This window comes from Phoxinus phoxinus (genome assembly GCF_949152265.1).
Source record: "Phoxinus phoxinus genome assembly, chromosome: 17".
Taxonomy (NCBI): domain Eukaryota; kingdom Metazoa; phylum Chordata; class Actinopteri; order Cypriniformes; family Leuciscidae; genus Phoxinus; species Phoxinus phoxinus.
Window position 1 is genome coordinate 12935758 of NC_136892.1, and position 21199 is coordinate 12956956.

The 21199-nt window shown below is 36.0% G+C and overlaps 2 protein-coding genes across 2 annotated transcripts; one reads left to right on the forward strand and one right to left on the reverse strand.

Annotated features, from left to right (window-relative positions):
* Positions 1-133: 133 nt before the first annotated feature.
* On the reverse strand, positions 134-11540 carry rskrb (ribosomal protein S6 kinase related b). Its single transcript, XM_079585732.1, has 12 exons — positions 11250-11540; positions 9759-10037; positions 9561-9644; positions 6468-6536; positions 6036-6105; positions 4243-4350; positions 3203-3243; positions 3077-3104; positions 2591-2680; positions 2313-2401; positions 2071-2181; positions 134-1587 (listed from the first exon to the last, which is right to left on the reverse strand). The coding sequence occupies exons 1-12, from the start codon at positions 11325-11327 to the stop codon at positions 1249-1251; spliced, it is 1386 nt and encodes a 461-aa protein (XP_079441858.1). The 5' UTR covers positions 11328-11540; the 3' UTR covers positions 134-1248.
* A 1846-nt stretch (positions 11541-13386) lies between these two features.
* mrm3b (mitochondrial rRNA methyltransferase 3b) lies at positions 13387-21199 on the forward strand. Its single transcript, XM_079585846.1, has 4 exons — positions 13387-13927; positions 14841-15085; positions 15200-15367; positions 20535-21199. Exons 1-4 carry the CDS (start codon positions 13500-13502, stop codon positions 21080-21082), a joined length of 1389 nt encoding a protein of 462 aa, XP_079441972.1. The 5' UTR covers positions 13387-13499; the 3' UTR covers positions 21083-21199.

Below are 21199 nucleotides of genomic sequence, written 5' to 3' on the forward strand. Positions count from 1 at the left end.
TGTAGCTCAATGATAGCACTATCCGAAACTACAGTAATGTGTCCCTGCTGGGCGGAGCTTCAAAAATGACCAGATACAGCATCAATTACAATATTGAATGAAAAAAAAAGATAAACATTTTACTAAATTTTTTCCCCTTTTCTTTGCTTAGTATTTAATAAAGGATCACTGGAGTCAGGCATTCTGGGCGTAACACAACTGTCATCCCAGGAAGACAAGGTTATTCATGCATACATGGGCATTGATCCAACCAGGCCCAAAGCATTGGTTAAAACAACAATAGGATCAATAAAGCCAATAGGAAAATCAGTATAACAACAGAACCACAGTTCCTTTCCCATTCAGTCCCAAGTGCATTATGCAAATACAATGAACAGTGCTAAGCATATTATTTCATATAAAAGTATAGATGTCCACTTTTGGGATTTTACTATTTTTCTATAAACTATGCTTTTTCACGAGGCTTAGGTTTAGTAATTACGAAATGAGTGATGATTTGGTCCCTTGAGCATTAAAGTATATCCCTGAGGGTTTGCACAGCTTTCAAAACATAAAACCGGGAAGAACTGGATTTATGGTATGTTTGTTGAAAGGAAATGCAGTGCTGGCCTATTAATAAGGACAACATAGTCAAATAACGTCAAAGGATATGAGGAACTATGAACCACATTTCACTAAATGTCTCAACAAAAGTTATGGAATTCAATATAAGAGCTAGGGTGTCTCAATAAAAATGAAATACACTTAACCATATTCCTTCACGGAAGAATAACCTACAATTAAGGTTTGAACTTTCCCTCGCACGCACACTTGTAGTTCGGTTCTCTTGGTTCTTTTGATGAGAAAACCAAAAAAGAAAATGAAACATTTAGTCCTGGTTTGCTTAGCGTTCACACTATTTTCACACCGAATCTAAAGATACAAAACAAACAATAAATGGATTTTATGACATATTTTGTGACAGAACTTACAGAACATCCAAAACAATACCTCTTTTTAGGGTTGCATCTTGTGACATCATGTCCCGTTTTTGGTTCATTTAAATGTCTTTGGTCCATGTTGCATTCATATTTTGTCCGTTTGGAAGTGGATCGAGATCTTTTCAGGGGTCTGATTCTGCTTTTTGGTGCATACCAGGGTTCGGATGGCAGCGTTCACACTTACGCAAATGAACCGCACTAACAGAGCAATCGCACCCGCTTTCATTTTAATCAAACCAAACCTGGCAAGTGTATAATTTAAAAGAAGTTAAACAAACACTTCTCTTTGGGAAGCATCGTCCTGAGGTACGTGGATTTGCATGAGCGCTTCTACCCGCTCCATGTTGGCCAGAGTTGGGGAAAGGTCTGGGACCGTGGGTGTGCAGGGTGAGGTTAAGAGAAAGTCGCAGTCAAAGTTTGCGAAGGGCTCCAGGGTCAGGCCTCGACGGGATTTGGCAGGCCGGTCCGGCCGGTTCTTCAGCTCCACGATCAGCTCCATGGGGGTCTTTTGGAGCAGATGGGAATCAAATGGCGTGCCGTGGAAAAATGTTTGGCGTTTGAAGCGTTCGAGTGTCCGAAGGCGACGTACTGGAGTCTTACAAAGAAGCTGAGGGGAGAAAAATTGGGTTTAAAAGATTGAAGTAATGCAGTTATTACTTGTAGGTGACTTGCGATTTGTTAAAAAGTGACATATCAACACCAGGAATTAGTGCTCTGCCTTAAGTTTTTAAAGGTCCTCACAGTAAAGAATCAATAATAAGATATATTGAGCTTAAATAGAGAGCAAATAGACTTTCCTGCTTCTCAGCTGTATCTCCTGAGAAAAGGTTATTAGTACACTGAAATAAAATGTGTGTAAAACTGTTCAGAATCGTAATCAAAAACCACAGCTTTCAGTATGAACTCTCCTAAAATGATCTGAATTAAATGACCCAAATAATCTAGGCAATCCATTTTATAAAGGGATTTTTTGAAAAATATTTTTTAATGGTCTCATTTGTGTCTATTTTTAGGGAATTTCAGAGACAAAATTGATACTACTTTAAACATTTTGGCGAATAAAGCTCCCCATCAGGTATCCAGGTCTCACCTCTGTAAGCAGCAGAGCAAAGGGAGGAGAGAAGTTTTTTGGCATCTCATAAGGGAAGCTGCGTACCCTCCTCAGCATGCAACAGTGATCCGGTTCTGGGGACACTGGAAACTGAGGAGGGAGGGGGAGTTAAGAATGACTTGGCAGAAAAGACACCACACACACACGCAAACGTGTCATTACCCCCACAATGAGCAAAAAAAAAACACAATATATGCAAATATATGTGCATTTGTCCTCACCTTTCCAGTGGCCAGTGCGAAGAGGAGGATGCCGAGAGACCACCAATCGGCAGTGTGGTTGTAGGGACCACCGCTAAGGACTTCAGGAGCTGAAGAGACAGATTTCATGAGAATCTAGCTTACATTCCACACACAGCTAGACATAAACATCCTTTCATTTGCTCAGCCGTAAATATCATTTAATGACTCGTTTGGCATGCCATTTATGTACATTATTCAATATATAATTCAAAGTAATTCTTTATTTGTTTTCATTTCTTGATTTGTAATAGATTTACCCATGTATTGAATTGTTCCACAAATAGTGAATGCCCTCCCTCCACGCTCAAGACGCCGGGACAAACCAAAGTCAGCCAGTCGTAGGTGGCCTGTAATAAGACAGACGTTTATCATTGATAATTGAATATTATAGGTTATAAGGTTTCAATATTATTGTTGTAGAAAACTATTCATTATTATTATCAATATCATATTATATATTTATGATTAGATGTTTATTTGATGACATTTTAATTTTATAAGCTTTAATGTCATATTTCACTTCAGCATTTTAACAAACAAATATTGAAATAATTGAAATAATGTAGTGAATTTGATTATTTGTTAATATTGTATTGCTACCACGACGTCATATTTGTGTAAATACTCTAGGCCTATTCGGAAAGAGTGAAGCCTGGATGTTCTGGAAGATTCCATGTTTACATGAAAAAAGTGGACACACACTGCCCCCTGCTGGAGTGACTACACAACACCGGCTGCCTTACCCTGATCTGTTAGAAGGACATTTTCCATCTGTTAAAAATACAATAGTGAATGTTTTTAAGACATTCTTCTGATATTTTAGGGATCATATTTATTATCATTACATCATTATATAAAACAGTGTATACCTTCACATCCCGGTGGATGATTGCACAGTCATGAAGGAACCCTATAAACAGAGATGATACAACGTGATTATTGTGATAAGCATTCATAAATACTGTACTTGAACAAAAATTGTATTTATCAATAAATTGCATTATATAATATATAAATTTGGTCAGACTTTAGATTAGGGTCCGATTCTCACTATTAACTAACTATTAACTATGACATTTGCCTCAATGAACTCCCAATTATTGCTCATTAATAGTTAGTAAGGTAGCATGTGGAATATGGTCATGCAGAATAAGGCATTAATAATGTGATTTATAAGTACCAATAAACAGCCAATATCCTAATAAAATGCATGCTAAAAAGCAACTAGTTAATAGTGAGATTTGGACCCTAAACTAAAGTGTTTCCTTAAAATGTCTGTAATGCAGGGGTTCTGCATGTTTTAGGAAGGTAAATTTAAGACTTTTTAAAGAACCTTTCACGATCAAGTAAAGAAAATGTAAGGAATAAATTGAAGGGAAGACAATAGGTCAATATGTTATCCACATGTAACTGTCTAGCGAAAAACACAATGAGCAATACTTCACTGTTTTAAAATACAACTTTCAACAGATATCCGTTTTTTTTTTTATTCATTATCTTTATAGTTGTGGTGTGGACTCTGCTATTCTTTTACATTTAGAATGATTTTATCTAACTACGGTATATCTTTATAGTGATCGCCTTTAGACCTGCAGAAACCCTGTAATACACCACCTTCCAAAAGCTTGGTCAGTAAGATTTCTTTTTTTCCTTTTTTATCTTTCTATTAATATTTTTATTCAGCAAGGGCACATTAAAATGATTAAAAGTAACAGTTAAGACATGTATAAGGTTACGAAAGATTTCTTTTAAATAACCCTGAAAAAAAGTATAACGATTTCTACAAAAATATTAACCAGCACACCTGCTTTCAACATTGAGAAAATTAAAAATTGTTTCTTGAGCACCACCTCAGCATATTAGAATGATTTCTGAAGGATCATGACACTAAGCATCCAAGATTGCTTACCTAAAGCAGAACCCAATTCAGCAGCAAACACTTTGACCACATCCTCTCTGAACTGACCAATCATCACCCAGTATGTGTACAAGTCTCCTGTGCTGCAGTAATCACACACTAGAGAGGGAATAAGCAGAATCAAATCACATGAACAGTGCCTGAATGTGCAAATCCCAAATAGAGATAAACATGAACACAAACATCCGACTGATACATGGAAAGGGCAAGTGAACCCAGAGAAAACATCTGTCACTTTGGGAGATGACCAGATTCATAATACATCAGTCAATACCATCTGTTTTCTAACAGTTATGCCCTCACCCAGACCACTGACTGGTAAACCATCATGGTTTAGATGAAGTACAGAACATTCTGGCCTGGTTTCACAGACAAGGCTTAGATTAAGCTAGGAATAGGCCTTAGTTCAATTAGGACATTTAAGTAGCTTTACTTAAAAAAAAGCATTACTGGTGTTTACTTGAGATAAAACAATGGCGACATAGTTGAAGATATGTCAATGCAAGTTGCTTTTAGTTAAAATCGGTCATTTGTTCACACATTTACTATTTTCTACATGGTGAATGGCACATAGTGCACTATATAAGGGATAGGGAATGATTTAGAGAGTGTAAATATGCTTTACACTGGAGCGAATGAAGCGTGGTTTCACGTTAGTGTCACGTGAACCGCCACAGCGCACACACAGTCCAGAGACACGATACAAAGAGTGGATCATATGATCGAGTCGGCACAGACCACAAACATATCAGACACATTTGAATTCTGCACAGCATGCTATATTTTAAAGCAACATGGGGGAGAAACGGTCAGAGATTAGGAGGAAACTGCAGCTTTACCGAGCTCAGCTGTCTAAACTAAACGCTATTGGCTATTTTAAAAAAAGGTCGGAGCTGTTTGGATATGTCCCGCCCTGTCTTCCTGTTTCAGTTTAAATTACATCAACACATTGAATAATGCTGCACTTCAGTGGGCCTTTCAGCCTCGTCTGTGAAACCGGGCATCTGTGTTATTAAATAGGATATTGAGTTTTAAGATCCCGGTGATTTAAACAAATCCCAATAGTGATCTAGACTGAATAAAGATTCAAAACAGTGCAGGCTGTGAATGAAGGAATCAGGTGGTAATCAAGTGTTGGTAAGGAAGTGGCACGTTCGTCGTAGCTTTAGCCAGGAGAAAGCATTCAAGGAGTGAACATCAAAGTAGAAGAAGGAAATTCACTCTCACAAATCACTGGGAAAAAAAAGGACTTGAGGTTTGGATTGAGGTGTCCTAAAACATAGGAGTGTTACTAATGCTGCCTTCACGTGCTACACGGGATTTATCGTAAATACGATTTTCCTAGATAAAAATTGGACATGAATGCCATCTCAATTAGTTTTTACCACTGGAAAGATCGAGGATAATTTTGATACCCAAGATCCCAAGTTGGGCGGGCCATAAACTTGGGATATCCTCTATCTCAAGATGACAACACATGACGTTATATTCTGAGCTGTTCTGAATCAGCCTATTAGAATGATTTCTGAAGGATCATGTGACACAGGAATACATTAAAAATATTACTTTTGTACTCTCACGGACCCCAAACTTTGAAAAGTAGTGTATCATTTCAGATTACATGTCCTCTTCACAGTTGCTCACAGATTTGAAGTGGAATGATAGTTTGCGAGAGCTCCGGGCAGATTTTCGATCCACATGGCACTTTGTGTGAGGGAAGACTGATTTAGAGGGGGGAAAGGCAGGAGGAGAGTTGGGGCAGGGGTGTGTTCTGATTCACTCACTAATGTAGATGTGTCGCTGGGTCTGCCAGCAGTCCTGCAGGTCGTGGACAAAAGGGTGGCGGACCTGACGCTGCAAGGTAACAGTTTGACAACAAGAGCACAGGCACAGTGAGTCACAAACCTCCGTGGGTTTTGAACTCGACCTCTTCATTTACCAGGGTGATAAAGAGACCTGCTAATATTCATCCTAGCTCTCTTTCAGTGAATGTGCATTTATTACTAAAACACACACCACCTCAATCGCCATAGTACTTGTGACATAAGCTAGAAGTCAGTGCCTGTAAAAGATGACACAGACCATTTGTGACCCTGGACCACAAAACAAGTCACATGGGTAAATGTATATCTTTTAAATAAGCTGTCCATTGATGTATGTTTTGTTAGGATAGGACAATATTTGGACATCATTGAAAAGTGAGGATGTGGGCTCACCTGGACTATTACTTCCTCCTTTGACTGCTCCAAAACTCCCAAGCGCAAAATCTCAGATTTTGGAATAACCTACATTAGACAAAATATATCACAAATGGCAAATCATCATTACTGTGTTACTATGACAGGCTGTTTATTCTATCTCATGAAGATGAGGCCCAGTTCATATACATTACTGGTGACAAGTGTGGGGTCAGTACATTTTTATTTATTTATTTATTTATATATATATAAATGAATGTATACTCTTATCCCACAAGGACAAATTAATTTGGTCAGAAGTGACACTGACAGTATTTCTATTTTAAATGAATGCTGTTCTTTAGAACTTCCTATTCATCAAAGAACCCTGAAAAATGTAGTATGGTTTCTGCCAAAAATATTTAAGCAGCAAAAATTATGTTTTCAACATCAATAAAAATCATGTTAATGAAATTACAGCATATAAGAATGATTTCTCAAGGATCATGTTGCACTGAAGACAGGAGTAATGATGCTGAAAATACAGCTTTGTATCACATAAATTCATTTTTTAAATTTACATTTTCAATTACAATTTACATTCAAATAAATAAAAAGTTTAAAATGTTAATAATATATGTTACAGTATTACTGTTTTTTTTAAATCAAATAAATGCTGCCTTGATGAGCATAAGTGTCAGGGATACAGAGATGGAATATGAACACAACGGGAGCGTTTATTGAAATCCAGCAGGAACAACGGAGAACAGGTGAGTATTGACTTTAGCAGTTTGAAGCAATGGTAGACAGCATAATTTGGGTTTATTAAGCCTATTCGGACTGGATTAGTTTTACAAGGGTAGATGGAGTAATGTAATCTTTCCACAGGACGTCTGTAATAGAATTGGCTAATTTGCCCAGGATAAAACATCTCAGTAAAACTAGCGTTTTAGGGTGACTCGATTTACGCACCGCCGTCAACTTCCTGATATAATATGCATAACCTATATATAACAGTAAGGTCTGATTGAACGATTTATTAATTACATTTATTAAATTCTAATTGGGGTCTGTTGGCAATAGGCACTTACCTAAAGCTAAAATAAGTTTAGTGCCTCTGACAAGTGCTTTCAACCTTCTTTTTTATCTGAATGGTGTGTGGAAAACACTTGAATTTTGCCACAGACTTGATGTCCCACCGCCTAGAACACATCTGAATGCTTTTTCAAGCACCTCCATACTTGAAAAACCACGGAAAAGTACTTCTAAACAGGAAATGGCGGAATATTTACGTCCGTATTTACAGCGGGTTAAGTGGTATTATCTGAGGTAATTTTTCCTTTTTACAGAAGGTAGAAGTCGCCGTAATCTTTACTGACATTGTCCATAATGATTACTGAGATGGCACATTCGGACGGAACTAAAATCACTGAGAAGCTCTGGTAATAATTACTTTCCCACACCTCTCCATGCTAAACTAATCCCGTACGAATTAGGCTTTATCTGTTGCAGGCTGGCTGAGGAGCTGAGGAGCTGGGAATCTTGGAGGTAGTAATGGGGATTTCACTTTTAGTTCACTTGTAGAAGACACTGGGATTGCTATGTTGAAACAGGTAAGCCTTCACAAGGTGAGTATCAAAGTAAGTAGTCGTTGCTCTTGATAAATCCGAAATCGCCCCCTAAACCCTCATTCATTATTCCCTACGTTAGTCCACTAATACTGTTCACTTGGAGCGAATGAAAACGAGTGAGCGAATTCGGACAGCCGTTGAGCGTAAAATATGTTAAATAGCCTATTGGTCAAATGTACCAACAATCACGTTTAAAAATAAGCACTTTTTGGCATACCATAAAAATAACCTGTAGCCCATCTAAATTATATAACAAGTAGGCTATATCCATCTCATAGTGAAAAGCATGTAGCCTACCAAAGTTTCATTAACAGTAGAAGTGACATCTTATTGTAGTTGAAATCTAGGTACCGTCTTACATTTTAAAATCGCGTACGGGGGAAGTTTGGTCTCTTGAGTGAGGCACGCAAACATGATAGTCACGCGGCTCTAAGACCGTAAGCTTTTCTTTTCTTTGTCTTTTTGCACTCGCAATCTTCTAACATTACACTCTGACACACTCGTTTTACGCGCATTTGGCGCCACCTATTATTGCGGGTGTATAATTGACATGTAAAAGTCTAGACCTTGAATATAAGACAAGCCCTTTTTTCAGATGTATTTCTACGAAAAATATATTGTCTTATATTCGGAACAACACGGTAAATCGTTTAATGCACAGCTAGCCGTGGATTATCCCGATTATACCATGGTCATTAGCCAGCATTGACGACTTAATGCTGTTATTGATGTTTGCAGTGCAATATTTGACCGGAGTAGTGCGTAAGATAACATTTATTTGAATGAATGAATTATAGCATTTATTTGAATTTATTATCAAGAGAGAGAGGAGAGAGAGAGTGATGATGCTTGTGCGAATTACCTGCGTCTGTTCAGCGTTTCTCTCTATTAACAACAAAGCTGTGAGTTTAATTACTTCAAAACCAGTAGGGCTGTGAAACGATTAATCGTGATTAATCGCATCCAAAATAAAAGTTTGTGTTTACATAATATATGTGTGTACTGTGCATAATTATATAAATACACACACATGCATGTATATATTTAAGAACTATTTGCTTATATATACTGTATATATTTATATATATAATTTGTATTGTGTATAAATATAAATATTTTATATATAAATAAAAATAAATTCTTAAATATATACTTGCATGTGTGTGTATTTATGTATACTAAATAATTATGCACAGTACACACACATATATTATGTAAACACAAACTTTTATTTTGGATGCGTTTAATCACGATTAATCGTTTCACATCCCTAAAAACCAGCGATGTTACCCCCTCATTGCTATGTTTTTACATTATATTAAACCTAAAGGTTGGCAACTGGAAATAATCTCAAATATAAGAGAGTTTTGATTTGTTTGACATTTTTTGTGCAACTGTCTGTTATATTTATTACCGGTAGTTTTAAATGTGTAAAATAGTAATTAGAAACAATGAGTAGGTGTGCACAAACGTTTGATTGGCTTATAGACAACGTTTTTACCTTAACTGCGTAGGTCTTTTGCTTCGACTTATCCTTGACCTTTAAAATGGGACCAAAAGATCCTTTCGCTATGTAACCCAGCACCTAGGAGTAGGACGATATGATAAAATACTGTGAAAAACATATCAAATAAATAATAAACTGTTGACAAATGACTGAGTGAGCTTATTTTCACCTTTTGCCCTTGGCATCTCTCACCTGAAAATGTTCATGTCCTGGGACATTGCGGTGGGGGAATTCAGGCAGAAACATGTTGATAAAGCTTGGAAAACTCCATTCCATTCGGAGTCTCTCAGGGCCCGGCAATGAGGAGACCAGGTGCTCAGGAATGGATGGCTCCTTGTCACAAATCATTCTATGTGATCCGATTGGTAATGGGTTGATTCTGCAGAGCCCAGCTGGGAGAGAAATACCCACAGCTGAGAGAAATCCCCTCCATCTGGATATTTGTGATTGCTCCTCCGACCCTGTGTACTGCTGTGAATGAATGTCATTAAATAATCATTACATGGTTACTCATATTCCAGAAATGACCTATTTTTCAACATGCTCATGGGTGTTTCTGTATGGACACTTTGCAATCCCAGCAGTCATTATAGATCACCATCTTTAATTTTAAATAACAACAAAAAACGTACTAAGAGAAAATAATGGGTTATAAACAACATAATTTACAGGAAAAAAATACATATTTCATGGTTAAAATTAATTGGTTTTTTTTCATGTCCCAACACCCGTCAATTATGGATGAATAAAAATGGGAACATTTCTTACATTTTCAATTAACAAGTGTTAAAATGATTTTTACTGTGTTTTGTGTGATCTGGCATATGTGGTTAATAAAGGCACAAATGTGTATAATGACATGGGTATTAGCCTACAACATAAAGGTTGTTTATGAGGACACTTCATGTGTCCTTGTAAACCAGATTGGCTTAAAATTCATACTAAACTATACTGTTTTTTTAATAAAAAAAATGCTGAATGTTTTCTGTGACGGGTACGTTTAGGGGTAGGGCTAGCGTAGGATTGTTCAATTGTGTCATTACTGCATCATTGACGGTGACCGTGTTAGTTGTAATGATGAACAACAAAGACAAACAAATGTGTATACCGGTAGTTAGTTTGAAATAAATAATCAAATATTGCATGCATTAAATCTGTGCGTGTGTGTGTGTGTGTGTGTAAATTCAAAAGTGCCTATGGTAAATGAATCACTGTAATATTCATATTAATTAAAGGATGTTAGTCATACTCCAATGCCACAGCTTGTCCTTTGGCTTTGTTTTCAGTTTAAATCCACACAGATGTGAAATGACTCATGGAATTATTGTGCATTCAGAAAACAGTTCATACAGTACATGGTCACAATTTATTGGTCATTAGGTAAATCAATGTTTTAAAATCACTGTAATGCCATGCTTGTCAATAAAAAAGAATGTTCTGCAGCTTTAGTTGTATATAAAATAACTTTACATATACTTTTATATGACATACTTGTCAGTATAATGTTTATTTATTAAATTTGGCTTTTAAAATAAACGTGCGCACTGCTATACTTTTACAACTGGAGATCAAAGAAAAGTAGCCTAACACATGCACAGTGAACAGCCATCCTGGACACATGGTTTCTTCCTGCAAAGTAACTTTTTTCCATCATTCATAAGAAGAAATAATATAAAGACTAACCTTGCTGTTTTTGCTAGCATCGGCACCCATCACATTTGTCGCTCTGCGTGAAACATTAGTTGAATCTACAGTGTTCATCCATGTTGTCGCCTGTAGTTTCAGTGACAGTGAGTGACAGCACTACCTATGTGCATTACTGTTCTAATCGCTTAATTATGGACAGGGCAATGGCTTTTTACATTGTGTCTTACACGGAACTATGAAGTCGAACTCATTTTCCATCAAAGCGCTATGGGTCTGACAGATATGGCGACAAAAACAAGATAATCTCCGATAGAGTCGACGAATACTGCGCATCCTCCCACGTTGCTGTCACCCAATCATATTTTTTGCTGAGTTTTTAGGCCACGCCCACTCGAGCGCAATCTCAAAATAGTATCAGGAGCTGTCCGGGCTGAATTATTGACGCCTAGTTACACCCAGTGATGAAACATGACGCTATTAAACATTCAACAATATAGGATAATGCTTCTATTTAATTTACAGTTATTTGACTGTGTTGTTATTGCATTCACGTATAAACTGGTTTATCTTTTTTATCTTGTTTCTGGGGAGCCACAGCAATGCATATTTTTATGTCTCTCTTTTTTGACAGGATTGGGACACTTTTGCTATTGAGATGACTGGGGGAAAGTGTCCCAATCAACCTGAATTCATCCCTAGTCAGTTTAGCTGCTTTCCTAACGAGCTGATTTACAGTTATACCTACACATTGTGCAGTAAAAACTCAAGATAAATGTTGAAATGTATTTCTTTGTGCTCTGGAGTATTGGACATTGTTATTTTAGTATAGTTGAGAAAGATTTTATTACTATTTTGAATTCATTTTTATTTTTAAATATGAAAAGTTTTAGCATTTTTCACATTTTTATTAGTTCTTGTTTTTTTAAAAGCCAACCATTTTTATTTCAGTTCTAGTTATTTTAGTAGGGTACATCAAGTTAAACTATATGAAAATGTTGCCTACAGTTGAAATATTTTTTAATATTTTATTTTATTTCATTTCATTTATTTCAAATAGGCCTAACAAAAATTTTTTTTCCCAGTTTTAAAACTTAGATCACTATAATAACCTATGGTTCTGAATGATTGTATTTGCATTTTTGTCAGTTATGATAATGCTTTTTATGTGGCGTGTTTGACATGTCCTGTGACAACTGATCTGTTCAGCAGATTGCATAAGACAAGGGATTGGATTATCTCTCAGTGTTGCTGGTATGCGACTGAACAGTTGGTATGACTGAGTTTATGAAAACATGTTGTCTATATGAACCAATTTCAATATATTTTAAACATTATTTCTGATTATTTCTGATATTTCTTGATTAGAATTGGTTTTAGTCTTACATTTATTGATGACGAAAAGTCCAGCAGTACTTCAATAAAAAAGACAATACAGTTTGTATTTTTACAAAAATGTTTTACATACAATACATCACATATTATATTTGATAAAACTAAAGATCAGTGATCATATAATTGATATTCATATATGCAGTTTTATGGTACTTTGACAAATAATAAGCATGCGTCACACTGTCTCATGATACAGTTTAGCTTTAACTTCTCTCTCTGTCTCTGTTTTTCTTGTTCACAAATACATGCACATACACACAAGTCAAATGCTTCAGAATAACAGATGATAACAGTAGCTGCATAATTGCCCATAATGCATGAACGATGATGCTAAAAGCAATGCTGAAATCATTCTTCTACAAATATCAACCATATGTGGCCCCTTTAGACCACAGGTGAGGCTTTTCACATACGTAGAGGAAATATTAAATAACTACATTTTCACAATTATATATTGTTACTCAAAAATGTAATTAACTGGCACTAGAATGCTGTTTTAACTGATTCACTCTTGATATTTCATTGTGATATGAATAAAGCATTTTTTTTTTTTAAATAATCTTTATTTGATAATCTTATAATCTTAATTATGAAACTTTGGATTTTTCAGGTTTCTCCACTGAGCTAACAACAATAAATTGAAATCGAATCGAATCAGTGAAAAGTTTTGTGGCAATGTCATGAAGTAAAACATTTCTAAGATATTTTTGAATATTTTATTAAAGGAAATTTTGCCAACTAGTCTATTTTTTATTAATATAGGTAATACTACCCTTCCCATGGCTAACGCATGGCTCGTGAATATTAATTGGGTAAATACTGCTTGTCGTTCAAATACAAATGCGTGACTTTTAAGCGTCCGTAAATGCGCATCCCGGAAGTTCAGTTGTCAAAATGGCGACGCGCATTGCAAGCATGAGATTCTTGTACCCAATATTTCAACCAGCTTTGACATTGCGATGTAATGCCGTAAATATCAAACGATATGTGCGTAGACGCACATCTGTATCTGGATTAATTTCAGTGAATGAGTCGATAGAAAATTCGAAACAAATCGTCAGTCAAACCAATGAACATTCATTAAAAGACAACATTTTCAGAAACCTTGAAAAAGCGAGCATTCAACGACCCGAGATTGCTACAAACGTCAGCCAAAGTGACAACAACTCGCATTCAATTCAGTTCTCACAATTACGTCGGGAAAAGGTAATAAAAAAAGAAGACCGCCATGGCCATGTCGCTGCTCAATCCACATTCTCCCGTTTCAGAGAAGTTGATTGTTTGCTGTATGAGAAATCACAGCCTGGCGACAAATGTTTGACGTGAGTGATACTCTTTATCATACTTTATTGACATTTGTTACTTCCAGTGCCTGAGATTACTCATTAATATTAATGTTAACTTATTAATATTAATAAGTGCACTAATTATGTTTTTGGCTAAAGTTTAAGACAGAAAGAAATGAGCAACAATTTTGAGAAATATAACAATGATTAAAACTATTTTCACATTAAATGAAGACATCAATTTATATCACTTTTTTGTAAATGTTAAATTGTTCTTGTAACATGTTTTTTTTTACTTTTTCTGCAAAAAAGTATTTAAAGATAACATTGAATATTAAATAAATAATTTGTTGTTATATGCATGAAGATAAACGTATTAGCAATTTTATTAACTTTATCATTCTGAATGGCAAATTCTTTATTCATAAATGCTGAGTACAACAAATTTGCTCTTACAATGAAGCCACTTTAAGGAATAGTTCACTTAAAAATGTAAATTCTGTCATAATTTTCTCACCCTCATGTTGTTCCAAACCTTTATGAATTTCTTTCTTCTGTTGAATGCAAAATAAGATATTTCGAAGAATGTTGGTAATCAGTTGACGGTAGCCAATGACTTCGATCCATATAGGAAAACAAAATACTATAAAAGTCAATGGCTGCCGTCAACTGTCTGCTTTAAGGTTATGAAAAACAAAAAAAGTATGGTAAAGTACTTTGAATCTGTATTTGGCATCTTGTGAATGCCGTTGTTGTTTGTTTGACCCCATCTTTGGAGCCCCATCTTTGGTGCCTGTTTTTATGCAATACTACATTCTTTAATTAAAAAAGACCCAGTTGCTAATAATACTAGTAGTAACTAGTTTTTATGCAACACATGTGCAGTAAGTGCTATAGTCCCCTTATATACTACAAATAATGTTGCATTTAATCTCCATTTCATATGCAGGAAGTTGGTCAACATAGCTCGATCTAAGAAGCTTCGTGAGCAGCAAGGTAAAGTCGTTCTGGAGGGAAAGCGTCTCGTAAGTAGTGCTCTAGATGCAGGGGCTATAGCACAAACTGTTTATTTCACTTCTGTGGATGCACTGCGGGAGCTTCCCCCAGATAAACTCAGACGTACCAGCATTGTGAAACTAAGGATGGAAGATTCTAAAGTCTGGTCTGATCTTGACACCTCACAAGACATAATCGGTAAGATGATGTAACTTTGTTATCAATAAAAAATTGTATTGCTTATACTGCAGCACCTTAATTTGAAGGATGTTTTGCAGGAGCCATGTGTGACGTGACATTCTCTAATTGCAGCCATATTCAAACGGCCTGAGGCTTCCCATTTAACATTCTCACAAGAAAAGTATGGCAAGCCTGTGCCTCTGACATTGATTTGTGACAACATGAGGGACCCAGGAAACCTGGGCACAGTGCTACGCTCCGCCGCTGCCGCAGGGTGCCATACTGTACTGCTGACTAAAGGTACCAGCAAAGCATTTTTTTTTTAAGTTAAGAAACTTTTCTCTTCCAAAGAATTAAAGGATTAGAGTTAGAGTGATTCCTTTAATGGGCAGTTAACATAAAGTATTCCTTTATTTGAACAATATCAGCTAACGGTATATAAACATACTCGTTTTATCAGGGTCAATGACAAACAAGTGTCAATGATAAATCAAATAAAATAATCTTTTCAAATTCTACTTTAAAACACAAGTTTTAGGACTGTACTCTTTGTTCATGTTGCTTTCTTATGGTTTTGAAAAACTTTTATTCCATTTTCACACCAAAAGTTCTAATTCTAAAGATTCTAAAAATGTTAAAAAAGAGAGAAAAAGTAAACACACACACACACACACACACATACACACACACATATATACACTTGCATACATACTCTTATTTATATTAAATGGGCTAATGCTTAAGGGTCAATGATTGGATTATTATTGCAGTGATTATTATGTTTCTAGCATGTTATATTGGGAACAGGGAGTGTGTAGCTTTTAATTTCTTAAACATCATGGCCATGTTCCAGGATGACATTGTCAAGATTCATCAGGCTCAAACTGTGAAAGAATGAATGGTTGGGAGGGAGCATAAAGAATAATTTTCACACATGAATCTGCACCTCTGAGTCCAGACCTTAAATTCATTGAAAGTCATTGGAATGTGCTGGAGAAGACTTTACAGAGTGCTGGACTCTTGCATTGTTAATACAAGATCTTGACCAAAATATTATGCACTTCTTGATGGAATTAACATCACAACATTTATGTGCAAGAGTCAGGCACTCTTTAAAGTGTTCTCCAGCACATCCCAAAGACTTCCAATTAGGGGTGTGCGATATCACGGTTTTTGATCATGGACGATTAAAATACCCCCACGATCTGCTTTTTGAAGAAGTATCGTAGTATCGTGCTGCAGTGCCTTCTATCAGTTCAGTTTTGGCACCTTTGTCTCAACATAGCCTACTGTACAACGCGACATACATTCACACATCATGTTAATGCAGCATTAGAGTTATACTCACGGGACACTGCAGTTCATAAGTTCATTATTTTCCTGTGCAGTAAAGCTTTGCCGGTTAAACATTTCATTCGCGTGCTGTTGTGCTGTTCTTACTAACATGCTCTTTTCTGAGCGCTTACACCCGAAGCACACACACTAAAACGTCAAACAGCGCCTGGTTACTGGACTTAGTTATCTTTCAAGTCTTATACGCTAATACTGTCAAATACACACAAGGTTTACATAAACACAGTTGGTAATGTCTCAAGGGAAAGCACACATTTGAGAGAAAAAAAGGGTATGTGTCCATTAGATGCAGTTGCACCTCATTGCAGTACACGATATCCAGGGGGTGGAGTTGGATCCAAATCCAGGGGGCGGAGTTGGATCTCTGCATTTCGATTGGTCAACAGATTTCCAACACGTCATACCTTTAAAACACCTTTAAACTCGTGTTGTTGCTCTATCGTTTCCGCATTGACTCGTAACTAGAGTTAGTTATTCTTTTGATGGAAAAACAAACTAGCTGAAAACGGATTTCATTTAATAACGTTTCAAATAGTTACAAACACTGTAATTTGTTCAATTTTTTGTTTGATTTTAAAAAGTTTGATTTTACTCAAATATCATTATAACAAATTATTACGTTTCACCTTCCTTGAAAAGCCTTGGGTTCCTTGTTACATGCAAGAATAAATATCTCTTAAAAAGAAGCGTATTCTTTGATTGGCTGATCCTTTACCCCTCTTAGTAGTCTACATGCACTTTGACTTTAAATAAATACTTAAAAGCATATTAATAAGTATGCACTTCTAACTTTATTTGAGTAATATTATATCAAGTTCAAAATAAAGTAGAAAATATGTGACTGACTAAATTATAGCGGCACTAATTTAATACTTATAAATGACTTCACAAGGGCATCTGACTTACATAAATACATGCAAAATGCTTTACCAGCACAATGAAATGGGAAAGAAAGAAAGAAAGAACAAAGTTTATTAACACACAAGGTAAAACAGATATTTTGAATACAGTGGAAAACTTTGAAGGCAACACATAAGGAAAAGCACACTGGGATCCCATCGTAAGCACATGCAGAATAACACCAACATTAGAGGGAAACAAGACATTCAAAATTACTAAAGTATATAGTGGGAGGAGTTGGATCTGGATCCAACTCCGCCCCCTGGATATTGTGTTCTGCAATAAGGACCATCTCATTAGATGCGCCCAGAGCCGTTGAAAAACTCTGCGTCGGTCTTAAAGTGACAGTACCCCAATAGTAAACATGCTGCCGCTTGTCCTAATATATTTTATATATTTTAGGGATAGTTCACCCAAAAATGAAAATTCTGTCATTATTTACTCACTCTAATGTTTGTTCCAAACCTGTATTCATTTCTTTCTTGTGCTGAAAAAAAGAAAGAATATATTTTGAAGTATGTGGCTATCCAAACAGTTGTATGCATGGTCCCCAATGACTTCCATTGGAAAACATATGCTATAGAAGTCACTGGGGACCAGCAACTGTTTGGTATTCTTCAAAATAACTTTTATTTTCAACTGAAGAAAGAAACTTATTCAGGTTTAAAAACAAATTGAGAGAGTAAATGACAATTTAGATTTTGGGGGAAAACTAATCCTTTAATGTTAATAAAACAACAAAACACAAAGAGGAAATCACTCACTGCCTTTAACTAAGAACTTTAATAATAGCCTTTAATAAGAATCAGTGTATAATTTATACAGTGATGTCTATGTGGTGTTTTATTTTAATATTTCCTGAATGCCACTGGGTTAAATACACCTACTGTAGCTGAAAAATAAAGCACTGTTTATTTAATTTTTATATTATGTTGTGTAGCCTATTTTTATTTTCTCCACTTCGGCCTAATTGTCTGCCATTCTTTTTTTTGTTTTATATTTTGTTACCTTTTAAGGCTTTTGTTTTTTGTAATGCTCAGTCACTTGCAAAATAGTAAAACCAACTAAGAATTGTGATAAAATCGTGAATCGTGATTATCCTGAAAAAAAAAATTGTGATATGATATTTTTGCCATATCGCCCACCCCTACTTCCAATGAATTTAACCCTCTGGAGTCTAAGGTGTTTTTGGGGCCCTTGGGATGTTTTGAAATGCCCTGATATTTGTATTTTTTTCAGTTGCTTATAAACATATTAATGGCAAAGGTGTAATTACACTCTATTTAGCACGAACATGGCTATCATAATATGTGAGCAACATATATGTACATGTTTGCATTTTTGAGAGAATATTATTTATGCGTGGTTATTCAAAAAACTCAAACTTAAATTGTCTGATATAAGACCACAAACGACCAACTTCACATATTCCCACAATACTTTTGACTAATGGATCTTGTCGGCTAGAGTATTTACTTCAAAATGATCTGAAAATCATCCGGGCTAATCGTTCACATTAAACAATAGATTGATTTAAATTTTGTAAGACACTTTTTGTTTGGAAAGGCAATATGCAGGTGGGCGTGAATGATCCAACAAGGTCATGAATAATGTCCTCATTCACACCTGAGAGACAAAGGAGACCTGCTAATGCTGCAGTGCATACTAATGAGCCTTAGGTGTCACTGTGGCTACAAGAAAAAATGCAAAGACAACACACACACATATATACATACATATATACATACATACATATATATACCGGTATATATATATATATATATATATATATATATATACATATATACATATATATTACTACAGAATTGGTTCAGAGTTGGAAACATCTTGAAAAAAAGTGTATTTTTCCACAAACTGTATGCTTGCAAATTGTATAATATCCAAGGTAAACATTTCTAGTAATTGTGCAGTTAATTCTCATTCGTATTTTCAGAAAGTTTTGGATTATGTAGGCTATCCTCTCCCCAAATTTGTCACTAATAAAACACAAAAATAATTTATAGAGAAGGCTTATATTGACCTTTTAAGATTTTGTTTGCACCTTGTAAATTAGGTTTTGATGTGGCAGTAAAAGCTTTATAAATAATCTATCCAAAACGAAATTTTGTCTTTCATATTTCGTCTGTAACATATGGTCTTTTATAATATATATTAGGGCATAAATGTTAATTTGCAGTTTAATATGTTGCTTATACAAATACATTTTATTTCAACGTATTCAGTCGATTTTTACTCATCTCAGTAGGCAATATAGACAGTTTGCTAAAAGCGAAACTCGCGCGAGCTGTAGTAAACAACATGCATATGTGCCGTGCATTCATTCAAACACAGAAACGCGATTCAAATTTAAACAGTCTTTTGCGGTTTACAGACACCATTTCATATCGCGATTAGAACAAAGCACTTACTGATGATCAGCAGCTGGATCCGTTGTTCGGCTACTCCAGCACGTTTGAGGTAAAATTTCCAGAATTATCACGATATTATTATTCCTCACAGCGAGCGTGTTGTCCAGCTGTTGTGGGCGTTGACTGGTTTGCATGTGTTGCTTCAGATAATCTGCGTTTGAATAGCGCGCGCTCTCGATGGGCGTGTCACATTAACGGAGTAATGAGGTGGCAGAAAGATAATGAGCACAGCTGATCTCTCGCTCTTGTTATATAGATTACATAAACAGAGAATATTTGTTTTAGTTTTGAATTAGATAATTTAAAACTACACACTTAAATGATTATAGAGATATATAGCTCATGTCTGAGTGAATAGTATTCGCTGAGATTTGTTTAAATTTAGAAACGTGCTTCAGAAAAAAAGTTCACGGAGATGGAGAGGCATAAAGCACTCCCTGTTTACTTTCTTTATTTTACAAAAGCACAATGTTTTATTTCGATTGTAAGTGGACACATAAAAAAGTAGACATTTAACAGCTTATTTTCTCATATTTCTTAAGGCTGTATGACCAAAACTGACTGAGTATTTTAGGTCTATTTTGCTGCTATGTAAAAAAAAACGAGCAAAACGCGCCCGCGCGTTTGCCGACCCCAGGGGGTTAAGGTCTGGACTCAGAGGTGCCAATTCATGTGTGAAAATGATTCTTCATGCTCCCTGCCAACCCTTCTATGTTTATATATTGTATTCTACAGTGATAATGTTTTATTTTAAAACAACAACACATTTTTTGTTTATAATTCAGGATGTGTGGATGTTTGGGAGCCCAAAGTTCTCAGGGCAGCCATGGGCGCACATTTCTGTCTCCCTATAATCCCAAGCCTAACATGGAACGAGATTCCAAGTCACCTTCCTAAAACTGCAACCATTCACGTAGCCGACAACTGCAGCTCCACCATAACAGAAGATGACCATACCGTAACCCCTAAAAAACAAAAAAAGCCATCTGATTACGGTTGGGTCAGAGGCCATCAGCACCCAAGGAAGGTGGAATATGAGGATGACGATTTGTCTGGTTTTGAGGATTATGATAGTCGCAAATCCCTTGAGACTCAGTATTATTACACTGACTGGGTTGCTAGGCACACATGCCTCATAATTGGTGGAGAAACGCACGGTCTGAGCCGGGAGGCTTTGCGATTGGCTGAGAGGACTGGAGGACGGAGATTACTTATCCCCATGCTACACGGTGTGGACAGCCTGAACTCTGCCATGGCTGCAAGTATTTTGCTCTTTGAAGGAAGGAAGCAGCTGCTGTCTCCGGCTGAGGAGATAAGAAGCCTCATGAAATAAAGACATCAATGCCAGCGCCGTGCAATTCTTACATAATCTCTATGTAATATGAACGCATCGAGTATGCTTTTCTGTGATATTTAAATATTTGTATGCAAATTAAAGTCGTTATTCTGA

Coding starts and splice junctions, on each gene's coding strand:
- rskrb (XM_079585732.1), bottom strand. CDS start 11,327: ATGAACACTGTAGATTCAACTAATGTTTCACGCAGAGCGACAAATGTG. Junction 10,038..11,249: donor ATGCTAGCAAAAACAGCAAG/GTTAGTCTTTAT, acceptor ATTCATTCACAG/CAGTACACAGGGTCGGAGGA. Junction 6,106..6,467: donor AGGAGGAAGTAATAGTCCAG/GTGAGCCCACAT, acceptor GTTACCTTGCAG/CGTCAGGTCCGCCACCCTTT.
- mrm3b (XM_079585846.1), top strand. CDS start 13,500: ATGGCGACGCGCATTGCAAGCATGAGATTCTTGTACCCAATATTTCAA. Junction 13,928..14,840: donor CCTGGCGACAAATGTTTGAC/GTGAGTGATACT, acceptor TTTCATATGCAG/GAAGTTGGTCAACATAGCTC. Junction 15,368..20,534: donor TACTGTACTGCTGACTAAAG/GTACCAGCAAAG, acceptor TTTATAATTCAG/GATGTGTGGATGTTTGGGAG.